The sequence below is a fragment of the Mchenga conophoros genome, linkage group LG22 (genome assembly GCF_057382185.1).
Source record: "Mchenga conophoros isolate Kocher_MC1m ecotype Shallow Benthic linkage group LG22, M_conophoros_male_GT1.1, whole genome shotgun sequence".
NCBI lineage: Eukaryota > Metazoa > Chordata > Actinopteri > Cichliformes > Cichlidae > Mchenga > Mchenga conophoros.
This window is the reverse complement of record NC_140546.1, coordinates 22,692,111-22,715,236: the sequence shown is the minus strand read 5'-3', so window position 1 is coordinate 22,715,236 and position 23,126 is coordinate 22,692,111. Positions and strand designations below refer to the sequence as shown.

General features: G+C 40.3%; 1 protein-coding gene across 6 annotated transcripts in view; it reads right to left on the bottom strand.

The window, feature by feature from the left end:
- ppp1r9a (protein phosphatase 1, regulatory subunit 9A) overlaps positions 1 to 23,126 on the bottom strand; it is a 53,166-nt gene that overhangs the window by 13,637 nt on the left and 16,403 nt on the right. For all 6 annotated transcript variants that reach the window (XM_085261401.1, XM_085261403.1, XM_085261402.1 and 3 more), the window contains exons 3-9: positions 18,201 to 18,333; positions 17,363 to 17,483; positions 13,275 to 13,379; positions 9,092 to 9,227; positions 5,290 to 5,442; positions 2,344 to 2,397; positions 1,441 to 1,670 (exon numbers count right to left, since the gene is read on the bottom strand). In XM_085261401.1, coding sequence (XP_085117527.1) covers positions 1,441 to 1,670; positions 2,344 to 2,397; positions 5,290 to 5,442; positions 9,092 to 9,227; positions 13,275 to 13,379; positions 17,363 to 17,483; positions 18,201 to 18,333 — 932 coding nt within the window. The remainder of the gene's footprint in view (positions 1 to 1,440; positions 1,671 to 2,343; positions 2,398 to 5,289; positions 5,443 to 9,091; positions 9,228 to 13,274; positions 13,380 to 17,362; positions 17,484 to 18,200; positions 18,334 to 23,126) is intronic.

Below are 23,126 nucleotides of genomic sequence, written 5' to 3'. Positions count from 1 at the left end.
CTGAGGATGTGAGGGAGAGACACAAGGAAGGATACACCTGTGTTTTTTCACTTTAAGCCCCTCCAGATGGATGCTCTCTCCTTAAAGGTGCATTTAAGGGGATCTGAAGACCTCCGTGATGGGAGACAGAAACAATTTCCAGGTCAAAGGAGGAAAGAGCACGCGAGGACGTTTGCATAATGAAAGGCACACAGTCTCTCTCCTCTGCAGCCCAGGCCGAAGGTACAGATCAGCATGGAGAGTTTGTTTCACCGCTTTGCTTCCATTTGGCCTGCAGGGGCACAGCCAATTATATCCAGTCACACTGAAGCTGAGCAGGAGAGGTTCTGAAATCAGTGCACAGAAAAGGAGGGAGTGCTGCACTGCATTAAAATGGAAACACAGTTCTTACTGTTGAACTGGGATAAGGCTTAAAAGAAACATAGTTGGTCCAGCTCACAGATGGAAATGAGGTAGATATTGTTTTTCAGGTTCACTGAGAGAAGTGAGGGTAGCTGTAAAAGGAAAAACAAAGGAATTCATCCAAGTTTTTTTTTAATTAAAACATATGTTTGTAGGATTAATGCTAAAGTACTCATTTGAAAGAGTTGAAGTGTTATAATAAATGTGAGGTTTCCTTCTTAGCTGTTGCTTCTCTCGGCAAGCTGAGAAGAGTACATTTAATGAAAGCACCTAGGCAGAGGTTTCTGACTCAGTTATGCTACAGTAACATATGGAAACAGACTGATTTTGTATGAAGTATGGCTAACTAGACAAAATTTATCGCACATAAGTCTTTTTTTTGCCCTGATTTCAGTCCCTCAAGAAGTAATCAATGTTTTTTTCTTACATAATATGCAATATTCATAGAATTTGAAACTATGAAACTTTGTTAGGACATTCTTGTCTCCTTCCCATTTTTAATCACTCGGATGTTCAGTTTTTAGTTTTCCCAATGCACTAGCTTCCATAAATCATTTCTGATTAACTGCTAGCACACATTAGCACATTAAAATCTGAAACTGAGTGAAAATAGTGAACCGAACCTGGGATTGCCAGTATGTGACATCATAAATACCTGCAAGATCATATATAATCATATAATATCATATATAATTTATATAATCATATAAAAGACTATAAATAGCCTCACTGAAGTTACCTCATAGATGTGACTATAAATTACAATGATTTTTTTTTAAATTGTGTACATTCAGCATTCTTTCAGTTGGACTAATGTTGTAAGCTCAGATAAATGACCCTAATTAGAAAGTGCATGATTAGTTATAGTAACCTAAGTTGCTGCTGGTGTCCAGCAGACTTACATTTTCAAACTGTATTAGCAGTTGAACCCAAAACACTGTCATTGGTCCAATGCTTAATGTAACTGAGATTTCATGACCGAGAAAAATAAACACAGTGAGAGGTCCAATGTGATCAGTTTAACCAGAGTTCACTCACTTCTGCTGGAAGTCTTTGATGAGCTTCTTGGCTTTGTTGTACTTCTTCTCCAGAGCCTGGTACTGGGCCTGGGCCTCCTTCAGGTGTTCATTGACGGTGTGGCAGAGCGTCTGCGCCTCGATCCAGTAGCTCTCCAGCTTCAACATCCTTTCCTTGTTCTCCTCGATGCTGGCCTTCAGCTGGCTCTTCTCCTTCTCCCAGCGCTGCTTTTCCCGCTCCACTGATGCCAGCTGCAGGACAAAATCCGCATTGTCCAATAATGTCCAACACTATATATACAACATATTACACATATACACATGCCAAAAAACAGGCACTTTTAACAGGATATGTAACCAATATTAAGTAAGAAGTTATAGACTGTTTTTTAATTGTTAAAACACGAGCTTGTTGGACGTTTTGAAGGTCTCAAAGTAAGACAAAATCAAACCTACAGTTATAAAATCAGCAAGCAAAAGCTAATAAAACTGCCTTTTTGGAGCAAAGACTTATTAAGAGTACAAATTGCATCACAAGGAACATCGTTACTGTCATGGAAAAAGCTTTATAGGCACCACTTTGATCAAACTGCATATGAATAATACACCGTTATTTATATGCATGCAGGCACAAATGCATTCACAGAGACCCTGACAACACTGAGTGCGTCATGCAAAGAGACAACACTACCTTCAATAGTTGTATAAAGTGTATTTAAAGTATTTTAGCTGTGGATTGTTTCTGTAAAACATCTCTCGCTTATAACACCAAAGTTTATCTCCCAAACATTTCCACCAAGCTTGAACCGCTGCTCACCGGCTATCCTGACCCAAGTCTCACATTGATTTAAAAATCATGTAAACACTGACAAAACACACCCACAACCAGTCGCCTGATTGCCCAGAGACGGTTTTAATCCCTTACCTTGTTTTTCAGTTTCTGGATCTCGGCCTCGGTCACCGTGTGTTTGATTTGGAGCTGTTGGTAGCAGAGGAGGAGAAAAAAAGAAAACAGGAGAGAAAAGAGAGGGCGGTCAAGAATCAAATGGATGGCTGAGCAGGCTCTCTGTGCCGTCGATACAGCGTGATGGACAGAGGCAGCCGACTCTGTCCTCCCCCTGACAGCGTCCCAGCTCCAGCACTGACATGCACTCTCAGAGGAGAGGCAAGGAAAGCTGAGGGATGCATGAATTGCTAAGTAGTTTAAAGAAGCCATAAAGGGAAAAAAAGTCATACATTTTCTAACATGGAATAACGTTTTGCATTTTTAATGCAATGTTAAAACTAAAACTAAACTAAAAAAAAAAAATCTAAGAAACTTAGGTGTTAGTTAGATGTACAAGTGTATATGGGTGGTCCATTAGAGGCAGACAGGAAGTTAGATAATGACTGAGCAGACATAAACAGGAGAAGAGGAGATGCAGAGAGAGAGAGCAGGATATGGAAACAAGTGAAAGCTCTGAGAGAAAAGTAGAGGCGTGACACACAGAGCACTGGCCGAACTTTTTTAAAGTACTAATACTGATACTCATACTTTTTTCTAATTACTCCTCCTGAAAAATTCTTCTTTCATTATGTTTGAAAGCAAATATCAAATTCTTATATGTATATACTGAAAAAGTGTTTCTTTGTTGCAATCATTCACTATCTCTGTGTGAGCTGATGTACCTCCAGTGGCAGAAATTAGTTACAATACCAACAGTTCTGCTTCTGTTTAAAAATTCACTTTAAAGTTTACCAAAAGTTACTGTGAAGTTTCAGTAGCGCAAGTTAAGAAGTTTTCACACAACTTCAAATAATTTTGGTAGAATCACATCAGGATATTTTTTACACTTCTCCTTTCTCACATGTCACACACGGCAGGAAGTAGGTGGCAGTGCTAGAAATACTCTGTGAGGCTGAGAAGAGGGAGCTGCCTGGATAGGAGGCAGTGCATGATGCACACTCACTAGTAGTGAATGCAAGAGGATATGAGCTGTTCTGTTCACACGTCAGTGCAATCCAACATCACACAGCTTATTTATTAGGAGACTGACAGGTGTTCGACGTGTGTTCTTAAACACACGGCTACTGTGTAACTCCAAGAAAACTTCAGGGCTCTGGTGCATGTGCAAAAATAGCAAGAGGTAGTTGTGTAGCTTTCGAGGTTCCAATCTTTTGGTGCAAAAGTTAATCTGCTTCTGCATAACATCTTCTAACAACTTCTAGAAATCCTTGGACCTAGTGAGTCTGAATAAAGCTCAGTGATGCAGCAAGTCTAAGAGGGAACAAAGGAAAATAAATGACTGACTAAAGTGGGTACATGTTGGGATAATGACTGTGTTAGACCTGCAGAGCGTTACATTTTTGCAGAGCTTTCATTTTCTAATATAAAGAGTCATCCTCCCCTTTTTTTAAAGAGGTTTGACTAAAACTGGGGGAGAATATTTGGCTGTGTCTACAAATCAGTGGACATCTGATAGATAATTTACTTATCGCTCACTCACACTGGAGTAAAAATAGGACAGCAACTTCCTTGAGACCAAAAAAAAATGTGGTGGTGTCTCAGTGATAGCGCAGATTTTCTTTTTCATTTAGGAGTAGTTTGCAGAGGGTGAGCGCGCGACACCGTCAACCTCTGTGGATCACAAAGCGAATACACTGCACTCGGACTCTGACTGACTGCAGTCAGATGAGAAAAATTGGTGAAGGTTTAAAAATAATTGCTGCCTAAATTATAAATACAGATTTACAATGTGGGTCAATCTATGTAGACAGTGACAATTTATCTCAATTAATCATCATATTATCAGTGAAAGATTGCAACAATTGCAAACTTTAACCATTCGACTCAATTCAATCAGAAACTGACTGTTTCTTATCAACATTTTTTGACATCATTAAAGTCACAGCTGACTGCAGATGGTTGCAGACCTGAGACCGTTTTAAAGCAACGCCATCACAAGTTTGGTCGTGCCAATTTTTTTCATAGCACAATTAATCATTGCTGTTTCAAACAGCATCTTGTATCATCACATTTTCTCTCTGTCATTTACAAAAGCCTGACAGCCCCATAGTCAACTGCTTCCTAAAAGACTCCAAAAACAGAGGCGTTTAAGAATGAAAGGGAAAAGCTGAACTATGGGAGAGAGGTCAAGAAGCAGAGAAAATGACAAAATGGAGTAAAAGCACACACCCTGAGCCCAGGGAGTACATTATATTTTCACTCGATATCCACTGCAGTGCCTGCAGTGCAGCTGGAGCCATTTGTTAAATGTGTCATACAGCAATTGTGGAAGGCCGGTGGTGCCACAGCGCTGATGGTAACGGTGTTGGAGCGCGAGATCGATATTACCAGCTTTTTAGCAGCATTAAAGCATAAATGAGTTAACTGTCAGTAAATTTATGTTCTGTTTCATTGCTGTAATCTTCAAAGTGAGTTCACTGTTAGCGAAGGTAGCAGAGGTTCAACAAAGAGAGCTTCTATTCTGAGGAACCCAGTGTGTGAAGCACTGCCAAGATCTGGTTCAAAACCAGCTTTATGGTGTTCACTCTCATTCTTATTCTGGGAGTTTCGACTAAAAACACGGGCAATTAGGTGTAATGAGGACTTACATCACTTTGTGTTCACACCTCTAATCATTCAGATTAGCAATTAGGGAGGGTAAGCGGATCGCAGATCTTAACAAAAGCATCGTTTTGCCAAGTTAAGCAGAGCCTCTATTGTGTTTGTCTCTTCTGTTGTTAAATTTAATTACCTTTTTTCAGTAGCTAAGCAATTCTGGTGGCTTTGCGGGTGTATTTGCAATGTACGCTTCAAACCACTGACAGAGAAAAATGCTGTAGGCTCCCATCAGTTATGTAATCAAGACTCAGCGGCGTTTCAGGTTACCTCTCTGAACTTCTGGTAGAGTTTAGTGGCGTCCAGCTCCGACGGAGACAAGATATCCTCCGTCTCCGGTAAGTCAAACACTTCGATGCTCTTCTCTCCTCCCGCCACTGTTGTTCCTGCCTCCTCCTCGTCTGTGGCGTATTCTCCCGTCTGCTTTAGGAGGAAATGTAAAATCACACGTGGAGACAATTATCTGCATGAATATTTAAAACAGAGCACAAAATATAAATCCAAGTAGCACACACACTATTTTTTAATCTTTACTGTAAAGCACAGATGGTTAATATTATCACATTTATGAAGAATAAATAGAAGCAACCAAGGTTGGTTTTCAGTCTGTCTGTCATTCATTTTTAAATGACAGAGGTTTTATATTAGTAAAGGGTCCCCGAGGTCTTGTAAAAGTGACATTTATTTGCATGCTGTCATCACAAGTCTGCAGGCACAGCAGGAAAGAGCCAGCAGAACTTCTACAAACTTTAGTCAAGGTTGATATCTATACAAACTCGCACAAAACCAGTGAAATGTGTGACAGATGTCACTTTAAGTACAGTGCGAACGCAGCAGCGGTATCTGAGGTGAAATGACTAACTGAACAGGCAATTAGCCACTCCTACAGTGAAGCCAATACAGCTATTAGCATTCACCCTCCAGTGAGAAGTTAACAGGCTGCAGAATAGCCTAAACGGACAAAACAGATAACCTGTCAGGCTCCAACTGTGACATTTAATTATCCAAGGCTGTAATCATGTTGGAGGGGATACACCCCCCCTTGGATTCAACTATGATCAAACTGCCCCTGCCAGTAATTTCTGCAGAAAGCAGTTGCTTTTATTTACTTTTCATTACAAGTAGAAGACACAAGACACCCAAACCTAGATTTGGTCTCGCCAGCAATGCTCTGGTGGTTACAGCCTTGTATTTGTCACCTTTTACATCCTTTCCATCTTCTTTCGTCTGACTACCCGAAACTCTTAAGCATGTTGTTGAAGCCGTCCTCGCTTCACCTGCTACTTTACATAAGTAATGCTATTTTAATGCTGCCGGTTACATAAGATTTAGGTAACCATGCCTAAACTTTGTGTGAAATAAATCAGTTTGACAGCCTGGTGAGCTGAAATTATAATTTCTTTAAAAGTAAGCCATCAGATAAGTTATGCTGACAAAATCTGTCCCTGTTTGGGGTTTGTTTGTTTTTTTAAATTACTCACCATCTTGCCTCAAGTGCAACAAGGTCACATGTCAAAACTAGTGAGGTATGAGCATCCAGCGGGGCTAACGCTACGACTGAGAAGGCCGGGGTTTCTCAGAAATGAAGAGACTAATGAAAGTCACCGGATACAACTTATTACTGCAGCTTTTAGTAGTACTTAAATGAAAAATATTTATGTAGGCCATTACACTGCATGTATTCAAGGCAGTTTTTCTCTTCTCTGATGCCCAAAACACTGTATAATGAGTATTGGCAAAAACCATTAAGCACTGGGCCCAAATGGATTTGTTGATTCAGTCTTTGGCTGATGACCAACAGACTCGAACACTTCCAGTGAAGCTGCTCCATGAAACATCTGCAGCTTACTTTTACTTTTACCCCCTGCAAATTTGCTTTCTCATCACAAATACATTTTATAATCTCCATATGATTCAGAAATGATAAAGGCTTGATATGCAACAATTAGCTTATACTGTGAGTTTCCATCATCAGTTGTGTAATGAAATACAGAAAATATTTGTACACTTGTCTTTGTACCCGCGCTCCACATGCACACGTACACACTTCTGTGCCTCTGCTCTCAGCTCTACTCATTACTGTGCCCTACATCTTCTCCTCATCTTTCCCTGCACATCCCTCCAACTATCTCCCAGATAGCAGGGCTCAGGCCTGATTCAGTCACATGCATCGCAATCGAATGGTCCCATTTCCATAACAGGCTCGGTTGTTAAAACAGTGCCATCTACATACATTAAGCTACCATTTACAGATGGTGGAGTTGACCATTAAACACACAAGAGCACCGTCATCTGCACAGTATAACTTCCTCCTACTGAATGTATAAAGACAATCCTTTTTGAGGGTGCCCAGCATGTGATGCACCTTTGACTGGAAGCAGTTTTGACAGATACAGGAGATCTTTCCTGCCTCACACCACGACATCAGTATTTATTTTATGTATGTTTCTACTCATTAAGCTTAACCTATTATATTTAATTCAACTCCATCTTTAGCACAATTTTGCAAACTTATTATTACTTTATTGCTTCATTTTATTATTATTGCTATTCTATTATTTTTTAATTATTAATGTATTTATAATACTAAGCTCTTCTACTTTATATGTTGTGTTTATTTTTTTGGCTGCTGTAACAGTAATCCTCCAGCTCCACCCTTATTATTATTATTGTTTTAGCACATACTACTATACTGTTAACTTTGATAACTGAATTATTTGTCTTTCTGTCACTATTATTTATTATGTTGAACATGACAAAGATTGCATGAGATTATTTAGAGGACCAAAGGTTGAATATAAGACTTGTGGGCTATGCTTCCATTTAACTGTTAACAGATGGGCATGCATGTGTCTGCTGCATGTCTGTTGTTAAATGCACTCCTCCTTCCTCTTGGGATCCGATTCTAAGCACCAATAAAGAGCTGAAGACTCTGTTGCAGCCCTCAGATTGAGAAATAACTCCCACCCACCCAATGACTCTTTCTAATATTTATAAAGATTTTAATATTGATGAGCTCTTTTTACTGCCACACGCATCTTTGTAATCCTTTTGCAACCGTTTATCCTATCAGCAGCAAGTTATGGATGCCTTAGTGCTCCACAGAGGCTGATTTTGATTCATTTTACAGCAGGCTCTAATCGATGTATGGATTAACAAATTTAATATAATCACCATTCTTTTGTTTATATGTCCATGTGGGGATCTGTAAGGGAAAAAAGCCCTTAAAGTGTTTATTTTCTTTTTCAACATTGAAATCTTACATTACATTTGAGCCTTAACACTCTGTAGGAGCTTAGGCAGTGCTGACATGTAGTATCAGCATTCAGAGCCTGGAAAAGAGTTTCTTAAGCATGAAGAGTGCTCTCAATCCACCGTCTGCAGGGAAATGAAAAGCTTCAAAGAGCACTGATGAAAACAGTGAAAGATGTCTGGTAGTGTTTGTCTGCATGTATATCTACGCATGAGTGCGGCTGTTTCTGTGTATGTAAGTGAGGAAACACTTGGTATTGATTTATGTTACTACACTGTGTTATGTCTTGTGTATACACAGTGTAAGAGTGTCTACATGAACACACACACACATACTCAAAGATATGAAGGCCCCTGAGCTCAGTGTTTGGTGGATTAAACAAGCAAGTAAGCAGCAGAATCAGAGAAAGAAATGCTGAGTGATGCTTTCGAGGACCAACTCTCGCATGGCTCTTAGTATGTGTGGCTGAGAGAGAGAGGCTGTTCTGTGTGTCAGCATCAAAGCCTACTGTCACTCAGTTTTATGAAGCTAATAAGCTATAACTTCCAGCCCATTGGAAGGAGAAAGGAGCTTATTTGCATTAAGTGACAACCAGAAGCCTCATTTTCTCACTACGGTGTCATGTAGAGAAATGTGTTAGCAAATGAACCTCAAATACATGCAGATATAATGAGATTTATTAAGATAATGTTCCTCATATTAAGAGGCTGGCATCTTACCCTGGCTGCACCTTTGCATATTCAGACTATCATTCACAAAGTCTCAAATGCACTGTAGAGGACACCCAGGGCAGTGGCCAGGGTTGCGTATGGTCAATACCTCATCATCATCGGCGTCATAGTGGGCGTACTGCTGCTCTAGTAGTTCTCTCTGTCTCCTTTCCTGCTCCAGGGTCTGCTGGATGAGCGTGGCCACCTCACTCTGCTGACCTGGACGCTCCCGGCCGATCACAAACCTGTGACAACAAGAGGCACTGTTGACCTACAGACACAGAGGCGGCCAGCACGGGATTACACAACATGACAGTAGAGCCTAAAAGATATAGGATTGATATTTGGTGATTTAAAAATGCTGATATTGCGATATGTCGGCCGATGTTGGATGGATGGAAGCCTGGATCACATTGTTGCGTCTTTAGCATTTAAAACACAGCAGGGAAGTTGCAGCGCCCTCTGGTGGACAAACAATGAAACATCAAAACATGTTTGAAGGGTGTTTCTCACGTCTTCTTTTACTTACTAAATATTAACAGATCGGCAAGCAACTAATATGGACCAATATCGGCCAGCTTTAGTTACCACATGACTATTTGAATTTGTTAAATAATTTATCTTGTAATTACAAGTATGAATATTATAATTACAAAACCACGACCTTTCACACTGTGAGTTATCAGATTTATTTTCTTTAGACACTCGATATAAAGGGTTTAATCGTAAATGTAGCATCTGACAAAAACGAATATTTTTCATTTTTAATATTTTAAAGGGTTTGACATTTGTCTGACACTCGATTTATACTTCATCTACATCATAACCTACAACGTAACTACAAACCTCTCTGGAACTTATGATTTAACCTAATAATGTAGCCTGACATGCACCTTTTTACAAAATCATACAGAAGAGGAAAACAACTTTAAATTCATTTTTTGTCCATCTTTCTTGTTGTGATGTGTATTTATGCAAGGAAATGAACACAACAGTAACGCAGAGAGCAAAACAGAGGCCCACAGCCACATAGCAATGGCAGCGATATGTGCTGACGTAGTGGGCAGGGCTGGGAGACAGGACACGCATAATAATGTGAGGCGACAGTCAGCTCGGCCAGGCAGCCTGTTATTAAGCTGGCAGAGAACTAAACAGAGAAGACCAGCAGTTACGCATGCAAACAAACACAGAAAATATCACATTAAAATACAGCTAAAGATGCCGATGATGACAAAGAGCAGGAGCTAAAGATTGCTTATAGATTTGTGTTTGTCTATATTACAGGGAGAGGGAGCACTGAGAGTACAAATTAGAGCTACAAATAAGGGGATAACAAAGCAAAAAGATGCTCATCTCTCTCATCACGCTTCTGCTCAAAATGTAAAAACTTAAAGCAAATAATAGTTCTGCAACTCAAAAGAAAATTTATAACGCAATCACCAATTTATTCTCCTCGTAACACCAACGAAGCCGAGCAATCAAGTAAGGGGATTTTTGTGGCTCACCCTGCAGGGTCCCTGTAACTATGTGTATGTGTGAGCGAGGCCCGAGCTATTGTGTGTGCGCGTGTGTGTGTGTGAGAGAGAGAAGAAAACAGAAAAAGAGAGCGAGAGTGGATCGGAGATGGGGTCTAATCAAGTGAATTCATCTCCCGAGAGCTCTTTTATATATTTCTAAAGGGGATGTAGAGAAAGCCTTACGCTCCAGCAGAGAGGCGTATTTGATCTACATGTGAAGGAACAACTGAGGGCCAGGACACACAGTAAGTAGAAAAAGAAGGGGGGTTGGAGGGGTTAAGCTAAGTACTCTACTGTAGGAAGCCTTTGGACAGCAGGGAGGTCTGAAGAGTAGCTGACCTGAAAAGAGCCTTTCCGCTCACGCATGGGGAGCCTGTCGTAGTTTCTCCTTAAGATCTGGGACTGCCACACAGGATGCTGTGCAGGATCAGCTCAGCTGCAGACACCACTGATTTATTCCATTTACTCCAATTAATAGAGACGTGGCAAGGATGCAGAAAGTGATGCTTGGAGAAGCAATGCAGGACACACGTCTTGAGCATTAAGCAGCACTGGGTTGACAGCCGTTTGAGGATGTCAGCACAGGTTCACACATACCAGATATGACTGGTCAGCCGTGTTGGAGACATGCTATCTAATGTATCTACTGCAAGTTAATCTGAGTTCAATTTAGAGCATGATTAAGTCTGATAGTGGAATGCAAAAAATACACTTACTCAAGTACTGCACTTAAGTATAACTATGATGTGTATTTACTTCGATTAAATACTTTGAAATGCTTCTTTTTACTTCTGCTCCACTAAAGTTTGGGGGCAGTTACTGTTACATTATTTTAAAGCTTTAGTTACTAATTATTTAGCAGAATAAATACTGATAAATTATGATATCTCGTTATAGAATTAGACCCACAGCAAAGAATAAAGCAACTACATTAGCTCAAGATGCATTATCAAAGTGATGTACTCTAAAACAATAACTCAAATACACTCCAGTAACAGAAGATAAGACCGCTTAATGAGCTACGGATAAAAGGCATAGATAGTATGACACTTTTTAACTTTTATTTAAGTAGTATTTTGTGTACTTGACTTCTTCTTGAAGAACATGTTTACACTGTAACATTGCCACTTTTACTCAGAGTATTTAAATGCTTCTTCCAAAGCTCTGTAAAACAGTTAATCAATACAAAATATTAACTTCAACTTAACAAAAAATAAGAAATTTTGTTTCCTCAACTCGTATTTGTTTGTTGTAACAGTGCTTCTTGACAATAATTCTGATGCATTGATGCATTTGTGCGTGAGAGTTGCGTATCAGGGTTGCATAACGCCAAGAATCATTGTTGTGACAAATAAATACCGTAATCAATCAAACACAGATGTCCTTATTCTTTTTATCTAATGCTATCTATTATGTGCTAAAGCCATTTTCCAATGTTCCATGTATTTTGGGAACAGTTTCCTGTCTGTGATGGGGTCTTGGCAGCACGTTTTTAAAAGATCCTGGGATCACCTCTAAACCTGGATGATTTGCTGCTGGAAGCCGGGGTAAATATAGCAAAATGGCAAATGTAGGACAGTTGGCCATAAAACCCCTGGTGATCAGACGGAGTGAGAGAAGGATTTACAGAGGAGGAGGAGGGGGTGGAGTGAGTGAGACTTGATGGATGAAGACTGAAAGAGTGACAGTGAAGAGAGGGCAGGAGGAGTGATAATTTGTTGGAAGAAATAACAGCGAGGAGTGAGATTTATCATTATATTTCCTGTAAACACTGTCAGAGTTTAATGTTCATATACTGGACTACAACATTTATATATCTTACAAGTACGTCAGTGTATTTCAGTTTTTAGACTTGTCATAACTATTTCTTTATATTTGCGAGGTGGACAGATGATATACGTCGGCGTTTTCAAGGCTGTCTCATCTGTACAGCCACATCCTGGAAAATCTCCACTGTCAATATTATTTCAGCAAACATCATCTGTCCAACACTTTTGATTATTTTGGATATCTCTTTGTTCAGCCTTCAGCTTTTCATCAGACACTGTAGTTCCCACACAGCTATCTGTCTTTCCACAGGTGAGTTCAAGCATAATATGAATATAGATCCATGACAAAGAATGGAGGGCTCTACACCAGCAAGGTCGAGGTCTGAAAATAAACTCGCACACTTCTCCCGAGATGACTGAAGAAGAAATGGTGAAAAAGTGGCAGAATGAAAAGAGTGGAGAACATCCTCAATAACACACAATGGCGAGAATCCAGAGAGAGAGAAATAAAAACGAAAGCCTGTCAATAAACAGGACAGACAAGAGCGAGAATCAACTAAACGCAGCCTTCTCTTTCACATCTCTATGTGTGCGAGTACTTCCTCTGCTTCCCAGTGCTGTTAGCAGACCCTGTCAAAAACAGCTCGTCATGTAATGTTAAGGTATTTCTCACTAAGTAGGACTTTTGCAACATAATAGCTGGACTAACTGCATTGATACTCTTCCTGCGGCTAGTGAGACCATCACTAAATATAAAGAACGCTTTAGCGCTTTTAGGGAGCTGTAAAATAACTCTGACTGTATAATAGTAGTCGTGGATTTTGGAGCTGACAGCGGCTTGACACACTTTCCTGAAATCCTGCTGTACTGTTACAACTGATTTTCACAATTCAACTCTCAAAATTTGAATTCTAATGGAGTTATCACTCCAGCATTACTATGTCCTGTTCCCAATACTTTGTTGCATTAGACTGCATTATAGTTTATGGTTGCATGTGTGTATTACCGGACGACTCCTGATGTGTTCCTGAGGACTGAGGCAGCAAAGCTCTGAGTGACGCCCACCAAACTGGTCCCATCCACCTCCACGATCTGGTCATTCACTTTGATTCTGGCAAATGCAAGAAGAAGAATCTTTCAGCACTTAAGATAAGATAGTAATAAACATGTAATTATAAAATAAATGAATAGAATAGAATAGAACACAATAGCCCTCTATTGTCATTGTACATGTACAATGAAATTATAGGTGCTCCAACACCAACTGTGCAGGAGCAAATAAAAATATATCAATAGTATAGACATCAGGAATAAATGTCTGCGTTTTACTTTTACTGTGCATACATATAAGCTGAAATCTGCATGCACATATGACCTCACGCTGGGCTTCTGCATTCGAAAATGATTGTGGTCCAAAGGCTAAAAGATGCACAAAGTCACGAACACGCTGGCGTATCATTCATGTTCACATAATTTATAGAACTACAACAGCGGAAAACTTTCTGGGGTCACAAATTTCCAGTGCAATAGCTCCAGACTACTGTGTAACAAGGAGACAGAGGAGATGAGACTCAAAACAAACTATGAGGGCTAATGGGGACATGGACGCCTTTGGCCCTCGGCTACAATACATCCGGTATTTGTGCTCTGCTCTGGACATGACGGGAGGTCGCCTAAGTTCTTGACCTAAAATGAAACTCCTGATAAGACTTGAGTATAAAGGATTCAGGGGAACTGCGAACAAATTGCTTAAAACAGACAGCCTTGTTGAATATTCAATTTAAATTTGCATGAACATTTGTACTGAAAAAAAAGATGCAGAGGGATTTTGAATCTGGATTTTGAGTAACTGCTTCAACATATAAATAAAACAAAAACTAGCTCTCATTATTTTCAACAAAACAGTGAATTGTGCTAATAATTAATTGCTGGAAGCCACAACAGACACATTATTCTCTTCTTCAACAGCAATTTGGTTTTTTATTTGGTCCAAAACAGAGTGCAAGAAGGCCCATCTCCTCGATACTTATGAACACAAGCTTGAAAACTTTAAACTTGTACATTTCTCACATTTTTATCAAATAGAATGGGCAGATGAGATGAAGGTCTCTTAACTCGATTTTTCTTGATTTGTATGAATGAACTACCCCCATAGGTTCAATTTAAAAGCAATAAAACTCAAAGATAAAAGAGTTCTCAAGTGATCTACAATTACAATTTCATAAACTGGAGGGAGCCACAGTAGCTAAGACTATTTAACAATGGTCAAAATCACTAGCTACCTACAAATGCATCCTCTGCACTGTTTCCTTTTTATTTACCGCAACAATAATATCAAAATGAAGAGGTGTTTGATGGCTTCATATAAAACTGCAGCTCCTTCTCCCAGTCTGTTACAACATAACACCAGCTGCCGAGCAGAATTTAGTATGTCTGTGACAGCTGACGCATCAATCACAGATGTCACAGGGATGTATAGAGACACGTGGGCCTGACAGGTAGACAGACAGCAGGCTGGTTGTCTGTCAGCGGTCCAGATGCTTCTCTGACCTTCATAGATGCTACCATCCAAATGTGGCTGTATGTGGTCGAGCCTAGTCGGTATACAACTTCCAAACAAAGGCAGCAGGAAAGACAAAAAACTGCCAACAAAGGACCTTGTCAGTTAATGTACATACACCGAATTACACATCCTATCACCCTCATGTCCCCTATCTCACACACACACACACAGGCGAGACATCGAGCCACAGCCAAGTCATTCTGTCTGCCTGAGAGTGAATGCGCTCCTGCACATTAGACCATTAAGTCAGACTCAGCAAAGACAGAGCCCTGTGGCAGGGAGGGTAATGACTCAAGGAAATCACATTCTGGATAGTGACTCCTCCCTTCTCTCCCTGTGTATATCTGTGTGTGTGTGTGTGTGTGCACGAATAAGTGAGCATGCAAAAATTACTGATTACTTTTTGCCGCCATGACACTAACATCTCAAGTGTACAGTTTATTTCTCTAATACTGTGATCATGGTCTATTGTGAAATCCATCATGAGGCCACAGCCAGAACTGCAGATTCACAATAAAGAACAGCTGTGTTTCCATCTCTAATAAAGACACTAATGATGCAATATAATGTTGGAAGCATTCATTCACTTGAAGTATAATAAAAACTTAGTACATTGGCTTCCTCCCACAGTCTGAGGACATGCGTGTTGGGGTAATTGCTGATTCTAAATTGGCCATAAAGTGCTGTATGTATGGTTAAAATGAAAGTTTGAATGGTCAGTAAGAACAGAAGAGCGTTATGTAAATGTGAATGCATTACTTAAATATGCACAGCACTCTGGCTGTTTTAAAGCCAGCTGTAAAAAGATATTTGATTTGTGAATATTTCTTTTTTCCTTTTTCTTTTCTTTTATTCAGTCTTTATATTAAGTGCAGATGTCCATTTCACCACTAAACTACAAATATCACTATGAAACTATTAAACTTCACCAATATCTTCACTTATATTAAGTCAGTTTGTTAATATTTTAAGTGTTCTGAGATTTTATGTTTAGATATGCATGTTAAGCACTTTAAACATGTTTAACATGCAAATGTTGCATCAATGTCCAGCAGGTAAAGTGGTAAAATATCAACCTAAATGTGTATTTTTGTATTTTATTGTATTTCATTACATGAGTCTGAAGGCAGACATGTTACTAAAGAAAAATAACCCCCAAATCTCAAAAGCTGAACAGTCCATGAACAACATTTTTGTCATGTAGCGTCTCATCACAAAAACTTGATGTTAAAAATATTCATGAAATAGCAACAGTGGCTGTCCTCTGCTGTGTAATGATCACCAAATTTGCATTACACAGTAGTGCACATGTGTTAATGTTAATTACCTCTGAACACAAAGCAGACTTCATTCTTTGGTGACCATAAATACATTTTTCAGAATACATCATTTCAAGGCAGCTATTAGATTAGAGGTTGGTTTTTATTGTCGCCATGCCTACAGCCACGCTGCTAGCATCGCTAAAAATCTAAACAAGCACACGGAGGAGCACGCTCAACAGCTTCTACAGCATTGTTGTAAAAATGAAACTAAACTAAAAACTTTTTTTCCACTAAAGAAAAAAAAAGAAACAGGCTCAACTCTACAGTCACACAAATGTGAACTCGAGCTTCAGCACAGTGTTCCTCTGATCTTTTCAACTTCTCTCACTTCTCCCACTCACCATGGGAAATTAGGCTTTTTGGAGTCAGTGAAACTGTCATCTTAGAACAGATCAACTTTTCTCACTTTCGAAGGAGCTGCTTCCTTTCTGCCGCTGCTTTTCTCCGTCGCTCTGCTGGTTACATTTTAACTAATCTCACTGTCATGTTCCTCAGAATTTCTGCCATAAGAATAAATCCCAGGAGTAAACACCTAGTGCAAACAGCCCTGCTGCATTAGGCTTGTTTTCTATGAAGAGCTCACTAGCTTCAAACTGCATTGTGAGGAGCAGTTTCTGTTTATGGGGAACCTGAACCACACAAACAAACTAATAGGTGGAAGGTGACAGCTCAAGAGGCCAGTCTGTCAGCTGAGGAGCTGTCATCTCCTCCATCTCTGACTCATTGCTAACTCTGCACTGTTTACACTTTTCATAATGCACAAAAACACATAATGCAATACTGTAAAACATCCAAGGACATAAATAGAAACAGAGACTTTAAAAATCAGCGCTTTTCTGCAGAGAAACTCTGCAGAGAAAAAGAAATATAATTTAATGTAACGACTCCGTCACACCTACACACACACCTACACAGGTACAGACCTGTGTAAGACTGTGCCTCTCTCGGTGGATATAATCCGAACCCCTGCTGTTAAATCTGAGAGATATAGAGTGTGACTGCGCATGTAAGACCGAGCGAGACAATATGGTGGAGTGGTGCTGGGGGAAAAAAACATCTATGGAAATTTATTCCTGTGGAGGGACTACATTTATATACTTTTTGCACAACATATGCAAGTTTAATCCTACGTGCATGTTATTTGTTGTCTCCAGACCCACTTTTAGACTGAAAGAAATGTGTGATATCCAGCAGGAAAGCAGCACCCACCTGCTATCTCTCTCCGCAGCTCCACCCTCAATGACAGTCTTAACAAAGATGCCCAGTTTCTCCAGGCCTGCATCAGCACCAACACCCATCCCGATGATACTGATCCCCAGGCCGTCTTCATCTGGAAACACAAAACCCCACAAATTTCAAGTGTCATTCTCTGCATTTTCATAAGTGTCCAAAGATCCAGTCAATCAAACCCAAAATGACTTCTGTTAACAATGTCAACCATATTGTGGAATATGACAGAATATGTGAATATGTTCAGTATTAACTGAAAGAATAAGGAGACGTCAACCTCCAAGACATGAAACAATTTTTACAAGAATGTGAAAAATGGAGGAGAAATGCCCTTCATTCATCCCTGTCCTGTGTTAATAATTCAAATGCTGTTAGTGTTACATAACAGAGAGTAGATTGTGGTGTCCCACAACGTAAAGTCAGTGTATTTTAGATCCTGGGTGTAAATGAATTTTAGTCCAGAACAAGACAAGTGGAAAACATGCAGTGTCACGTCTAGGGAATTAGGATGAATTAAGCAACCCTTGCTTTTTGGGATAATCTAAGTCAAATTGCAATTTGTGAATTATCTCTTTGTAACATCTAACAACAACAATAATAATAATAACAAAATACTGCTAATGGTCGAGGGAGAGATTTAAACTTTAAGGCATGATCTATGGGAAGGGGATGAAGGAAACGTGAAGGAAAAAAATTAGGAAAGTACAGAAGAAAGCAAAAAACAAAGACATCCTGTGTGGGTGGTTCTGTCTGTTGGGTATGATAAGTAGCTGACAGGATCCCATCTTCATTAGGATTTTCTTAGATTTTTCCCCACCTTTCTCTAGCTCCACAGGGAAGAGCTCCAGTTTCTCCACCCTCTTCTCCAGCTCATACTCAGCAGAGGAGGCCACGGGATCCACCTCCTCATTACGTCGGTCATAGTCTTCATTGGAGTAGGTGTTAAACACCTGAAAAAAAACAACACACAGAATTATATAAGCTAGTTGCATTTAAAAAAATGTATTCAGGCTTTATAAAGGGCACATCATACTGTACTAATAGGCTCACACAGGAACAGGTTTTGCCTTTGCACATACAACACTAACAATGCCACACCTGGGAATGTTACATACATTTATACTACTCTGCTTGACAACAGTGGTTGCTCTTTAGGCGAGGGAGTAAATAAGAGCTTTGTGTTCCCAATTATTGGGAACACAGCACTACTTTTAGCTAACAGCACTTGGATAAACAAGGTCTTTATATGAAAGAAACAACTGCAACCACAAATAAACTGTAATGCAAGGAAACATAATTGCTTTGAGGACGGGGATGCCTCTCTCTTTCTCTGAGCTGTGTGGTCCTCAGAGGAGCCTCTCCTCCCTTGCAGCAGTCAGCTGTCACTTCAAATCTCAACCAAGCGCTCTCAACGGCTCCCTGCAACGAGGAGGAAGGAAAGGAGAGGAGAGAGAGCTGTGCACGCTCTTGTCACGACTTTAGTGTGGTGTTCTGCCGAATGCTGTCTGCTGGTGTCGAAGAAAGAGGTGTAAGAATATGCAAAGTGTTCAAGCGCGTAGATTAACATGCATGTAAGTGCAGAGGGAAGCTTGCATGAAGGCATAAGCTTCACTCCGGCAAAACAGGCACCTGCAAACCCCGACTCCAGGCGCTATTAATAGAATCTCAGATTTATCTTGAAGTGAACCCATTAGCTGTTTTCTGTCACTCTTTATATTAATTGTGGCCAAAGTTTCAAATACTGAGGTCAGTCTGTGATCAGTTTCACATCAAAGAGAGTGGATATCTCTGCCCACCAGCTAACAAAGCTTCTGTTTGTGAGGGGCAGCCAATCAGAAGAAAGACAGCTTAAAGAGAGGAAGATGAGCTAAATTGGTTGTTTTGGACAGAAGTAGAGATGGACCGATCTGATATTATGTATCGGTATCGGTCCGATACTGACCTAAATTACTGGATCGGATATCGGAGAAAAATAAAAAATGTAATCCGATCCATTAAATATCACGAAAGCATCTCACAAAACTTGCAACACCCCGTAACTCACCTCAGAACGTTAGCACGTCGGAGCAGTATGCATCACGTGATAGAGCGGCTGTGGCATGCGGGACCTGTCGGTGGTCTGGATAGCATGTGGAGCTTCGCTAGCAACCCGGCATTTCATCTCCGACAAAGTTATCCCCGAGAGAAGTAAAGCAAGTGTGTAAGTCCATCTCTGAATGTTTGTAAAGCATGCCTGCGTTAAGCTTAACGAGCGATATATGGAGCGACTGCCTCTCCTGCTGCTACTTCAATCATGAAACTGCTTAACGATCAGCTGATCGGCTTTTCTGTCGCGAGTCCGTGTCTCTTGTTTGTTTTTGGCCCACTTTGCACCAGAAAGAGGAAACCAGCGGCTGAACAACAGCAGCACGTTTAAGCTTGATCAGCTGTTGTTAGAATTTATTTAATATTACTTTCTACTCGAGGATCTTTTTCTACGTAGCTGACGCTGGTAACTGTGCAGGGGCGGATCTAGCAAAGTTTAGCCAGGGGGGCCGATAGGGCATTAACAGGGAAAAGGGGGCACAAAGACATACTTTTCTTTCTTATTCTCATTTAAAATGTCGAGCTTTTAATAAATAATTATCTGACACCCAAAGTTTTAATTTGATGTAAAATGAATAGAAGTCAATTACTGTATATAGTAACTATTAAGTCTAACATACCCTAGTAAGCTATAGTACTTTTTCCTTTGGGAAGGCACCATCTGTGAATTCTGCAATTTTGTTGAAGAAAGATGTTGAATCTATTTAATATTTCTTGAAAAATAATTGATTTCTGTGCATTTTTTTCCACACTGCATCAAATTAAGGTTGATTACGTCGATTAAGCATCATGAGGTGGAGCGTGAGGGGTGGTTCCCTATTTTTTATTTATTTATTTTTGTTGTTGCTGGGAGTTGGAACCCTATTAGTTAGGTTGCTTAATATTTACGCTAAGTACTCTTTAAAATACCAGAATAGGGAGGATGGTGTAGGTTTAAGTTTATTAGATTGATCAGTATTGCTGAACTATGAAATATTTTTTTTTGCATACAGGTATAACAGAATAGCTTTAGTGTAGTTGTTGTTTTAAACTTGAGTATGAACTTATACAAAATGCAGCAAGATATTTAAAAAACAGTTTTGTTGATTAAAAAACACTATATCGGATTCATATCGGTATCGGCAGATATCCAAATTTATGATATCGGTATCGGTATCGGACATAAAAAAGTGGTATCGTGCCATCTCTAGACAGAAGATAAACTGGAGGTTTTTGAATCTTGATCTTTGGTGAAATTCAAGAACAAAATGACATTAAAAATTAATGTAACAGGATCCATTAATTAGACTTAAATCATTGGAGCTATTCACAAAACCGCATCAATAAGGGATCATATAGATGTGTTACTCACTCTGTTAAAGAGATAGTGTGCTGCACGCACAGACAGGGCACAATGAGATGGCATGATGCTGCCAGAATTTGCTCTGTGAGATCTTGCATGAGATCTGCATGACCTCCCTGTAATCAATCATTCAGTGTTATCAACAGCCCTGCATTATTAACACTTGCTTGCACCCAGAAGCACACGCACACATGAGTATATGCACTGTATAGACTGTGCAGAGAATTACAACATATCAAATCAGACACACGCAAACACTCAGCAATCAGTAGCAGACGCCATCACACTCACAGGCCCGTTAAACACACCCACGTATGCACACTGCTGACAAATGCTAACACCAGCACTTGCTCTGTCCAGGATGTCCTGAACGCGATGCCGCCATTGGCAGCCAGTACATTATCTAATGGCCTCTCTCAGTCACTGTGTGCTATCTACAAACACATTAGCATGTGGCCAGTCACTTGACAGAGAGAAAGAGAAAAGATGAGGTCATGAGGGAAGATGAGGACTGATGAGGGTGGATCTGTGAGGGAAGGTAAGCGTAGAAGAATGGGCGGAGGCTCAGTGATGGAGAAAGATAAGGGCAAGCGAGGGACTTCTACGCATCTGGGAGGCAGATGAACTGAATAGTAAGCGGCTGGAATAGAGAATAATGGTGACTGAGGGAAGGAGTGATGAGATAAATGAAACAGCACGCACAGGGGAAATAAGAATAGGTAGGCAGGAAGAGAGTGAACCAGAAACAGACTGAAACATTTAACAGAAAGCATTTGCCTACAAAACAAAGACACCCGATGGTTATCTGGCTCTAAACAGAAACCCCGGTATGCATCTCCATCCTGTCCAAACACCACCTGGCTTCCAGGCTCAGAAATTCTTTAAGAACAGATAAAATATGTAGAAGGGTTATCTGAAATATAAAGGTCAAGATTCTCTCTCACAGCTACTTCTCTTCTCAGATAGGATGTATAATATCTTCTTGTTCTCCTACAATAATTGGATTTTGTTCTGGGGAAAAAATACTTTTGGATCTGAAATACCAGTAGAGCGATAAGAGGCTCAAAGGCGCACAAAGAATGATTTGGTACACCGTCGTGTGAGAGTGTGCTTAACCTTGGCAGGGTGGCAGAACTGCTGCCTGCTGCTTTTATTACTTTAGGGAGGTGTAAAGTGGCAAGAGAGTAAGACCAGACATGCACCTGGCAACTACTAGCCTGACAGCTGTGGGAAAAACTGTTGGGACCATAGTTTGACGGATATCAATATGTTTACCCATATTAGTCGTTCGGGACTGCTGTGGCTGAATCGATCTCAGCTCCTCCTCTCCATATGTCCAAGGATCCTTGGGTAAGATACTGAACCCTGGGTTGCCCAGTTGTCAGGCAGAGGTGCTTAGGTATAGATAAAAGCATTGCATGAAAGTCTGTGTGACTGAGCGTATGAGACATTGAGCAGAACGCGCTGTGTAAGAAGCAGTCCATTTACCATTAGTCTAACAAACTGGCTGCGACTTTGACCTCATCATACTGTAATGACAAACCCCTACATTTTTACTTTAGTTATAGTAGCTTCACACAAGGAGAGTCACTAAAAAAGGGAGACTGAAGCATAAGGGACCGTTTCCCCATGTGGTTCTCCCTTGGAAATGGAGCCAGCTTTTGAAGGTTTTAACACAACACGGCCATTTTCATGTAAATATATTCATCTATGCTGCCTGCAGTTTCTGTCAAGCTTAACACCGTGCTCGGGTCAAAAACAAAAAAACCACGACAGAAGTTTACATTCTGGAACAGCTATAAATCTCCTTGACTCTGTGTCATGCTGCTTGCTGATGGTGATGCGAATAGTCTGTATGAAGATAGTCCACAGAGCCAGAAAACATATCACCTTTCACAATTCTCCCAGTGTCAGTGCTTATCCTCCCACAAACTCATTCATCAACATAAAATACAGGCAGATATAATCCCTTCTCTAAGATCTGGACTACAAACCGCAAAGTACAATCTATCATTCTTAACTGTATCAAATGGCGTCTCTTATCCCCTCTTTTCTTAGACTTAACCTTCATCTGCACAACGCACTGATCAACGCCCTGTGAAATCAAACACACGCGCGTTTCTGTATTTTGCCGGTTAACAAACCTCCAGCAACAGAACAACTGGCGGTTATGTGCAGACTCTGCAGCGGTTCTGCTTGGGCAGGCACTCTTGTTATCTTTTCTCCTGTCCTCGCATCAGGATAAGGGAGTATACTTTGACTCTGAAATACGGTTTTACAGTCATCTGTGGATGCTGCTGCAGACGCCGGGACACT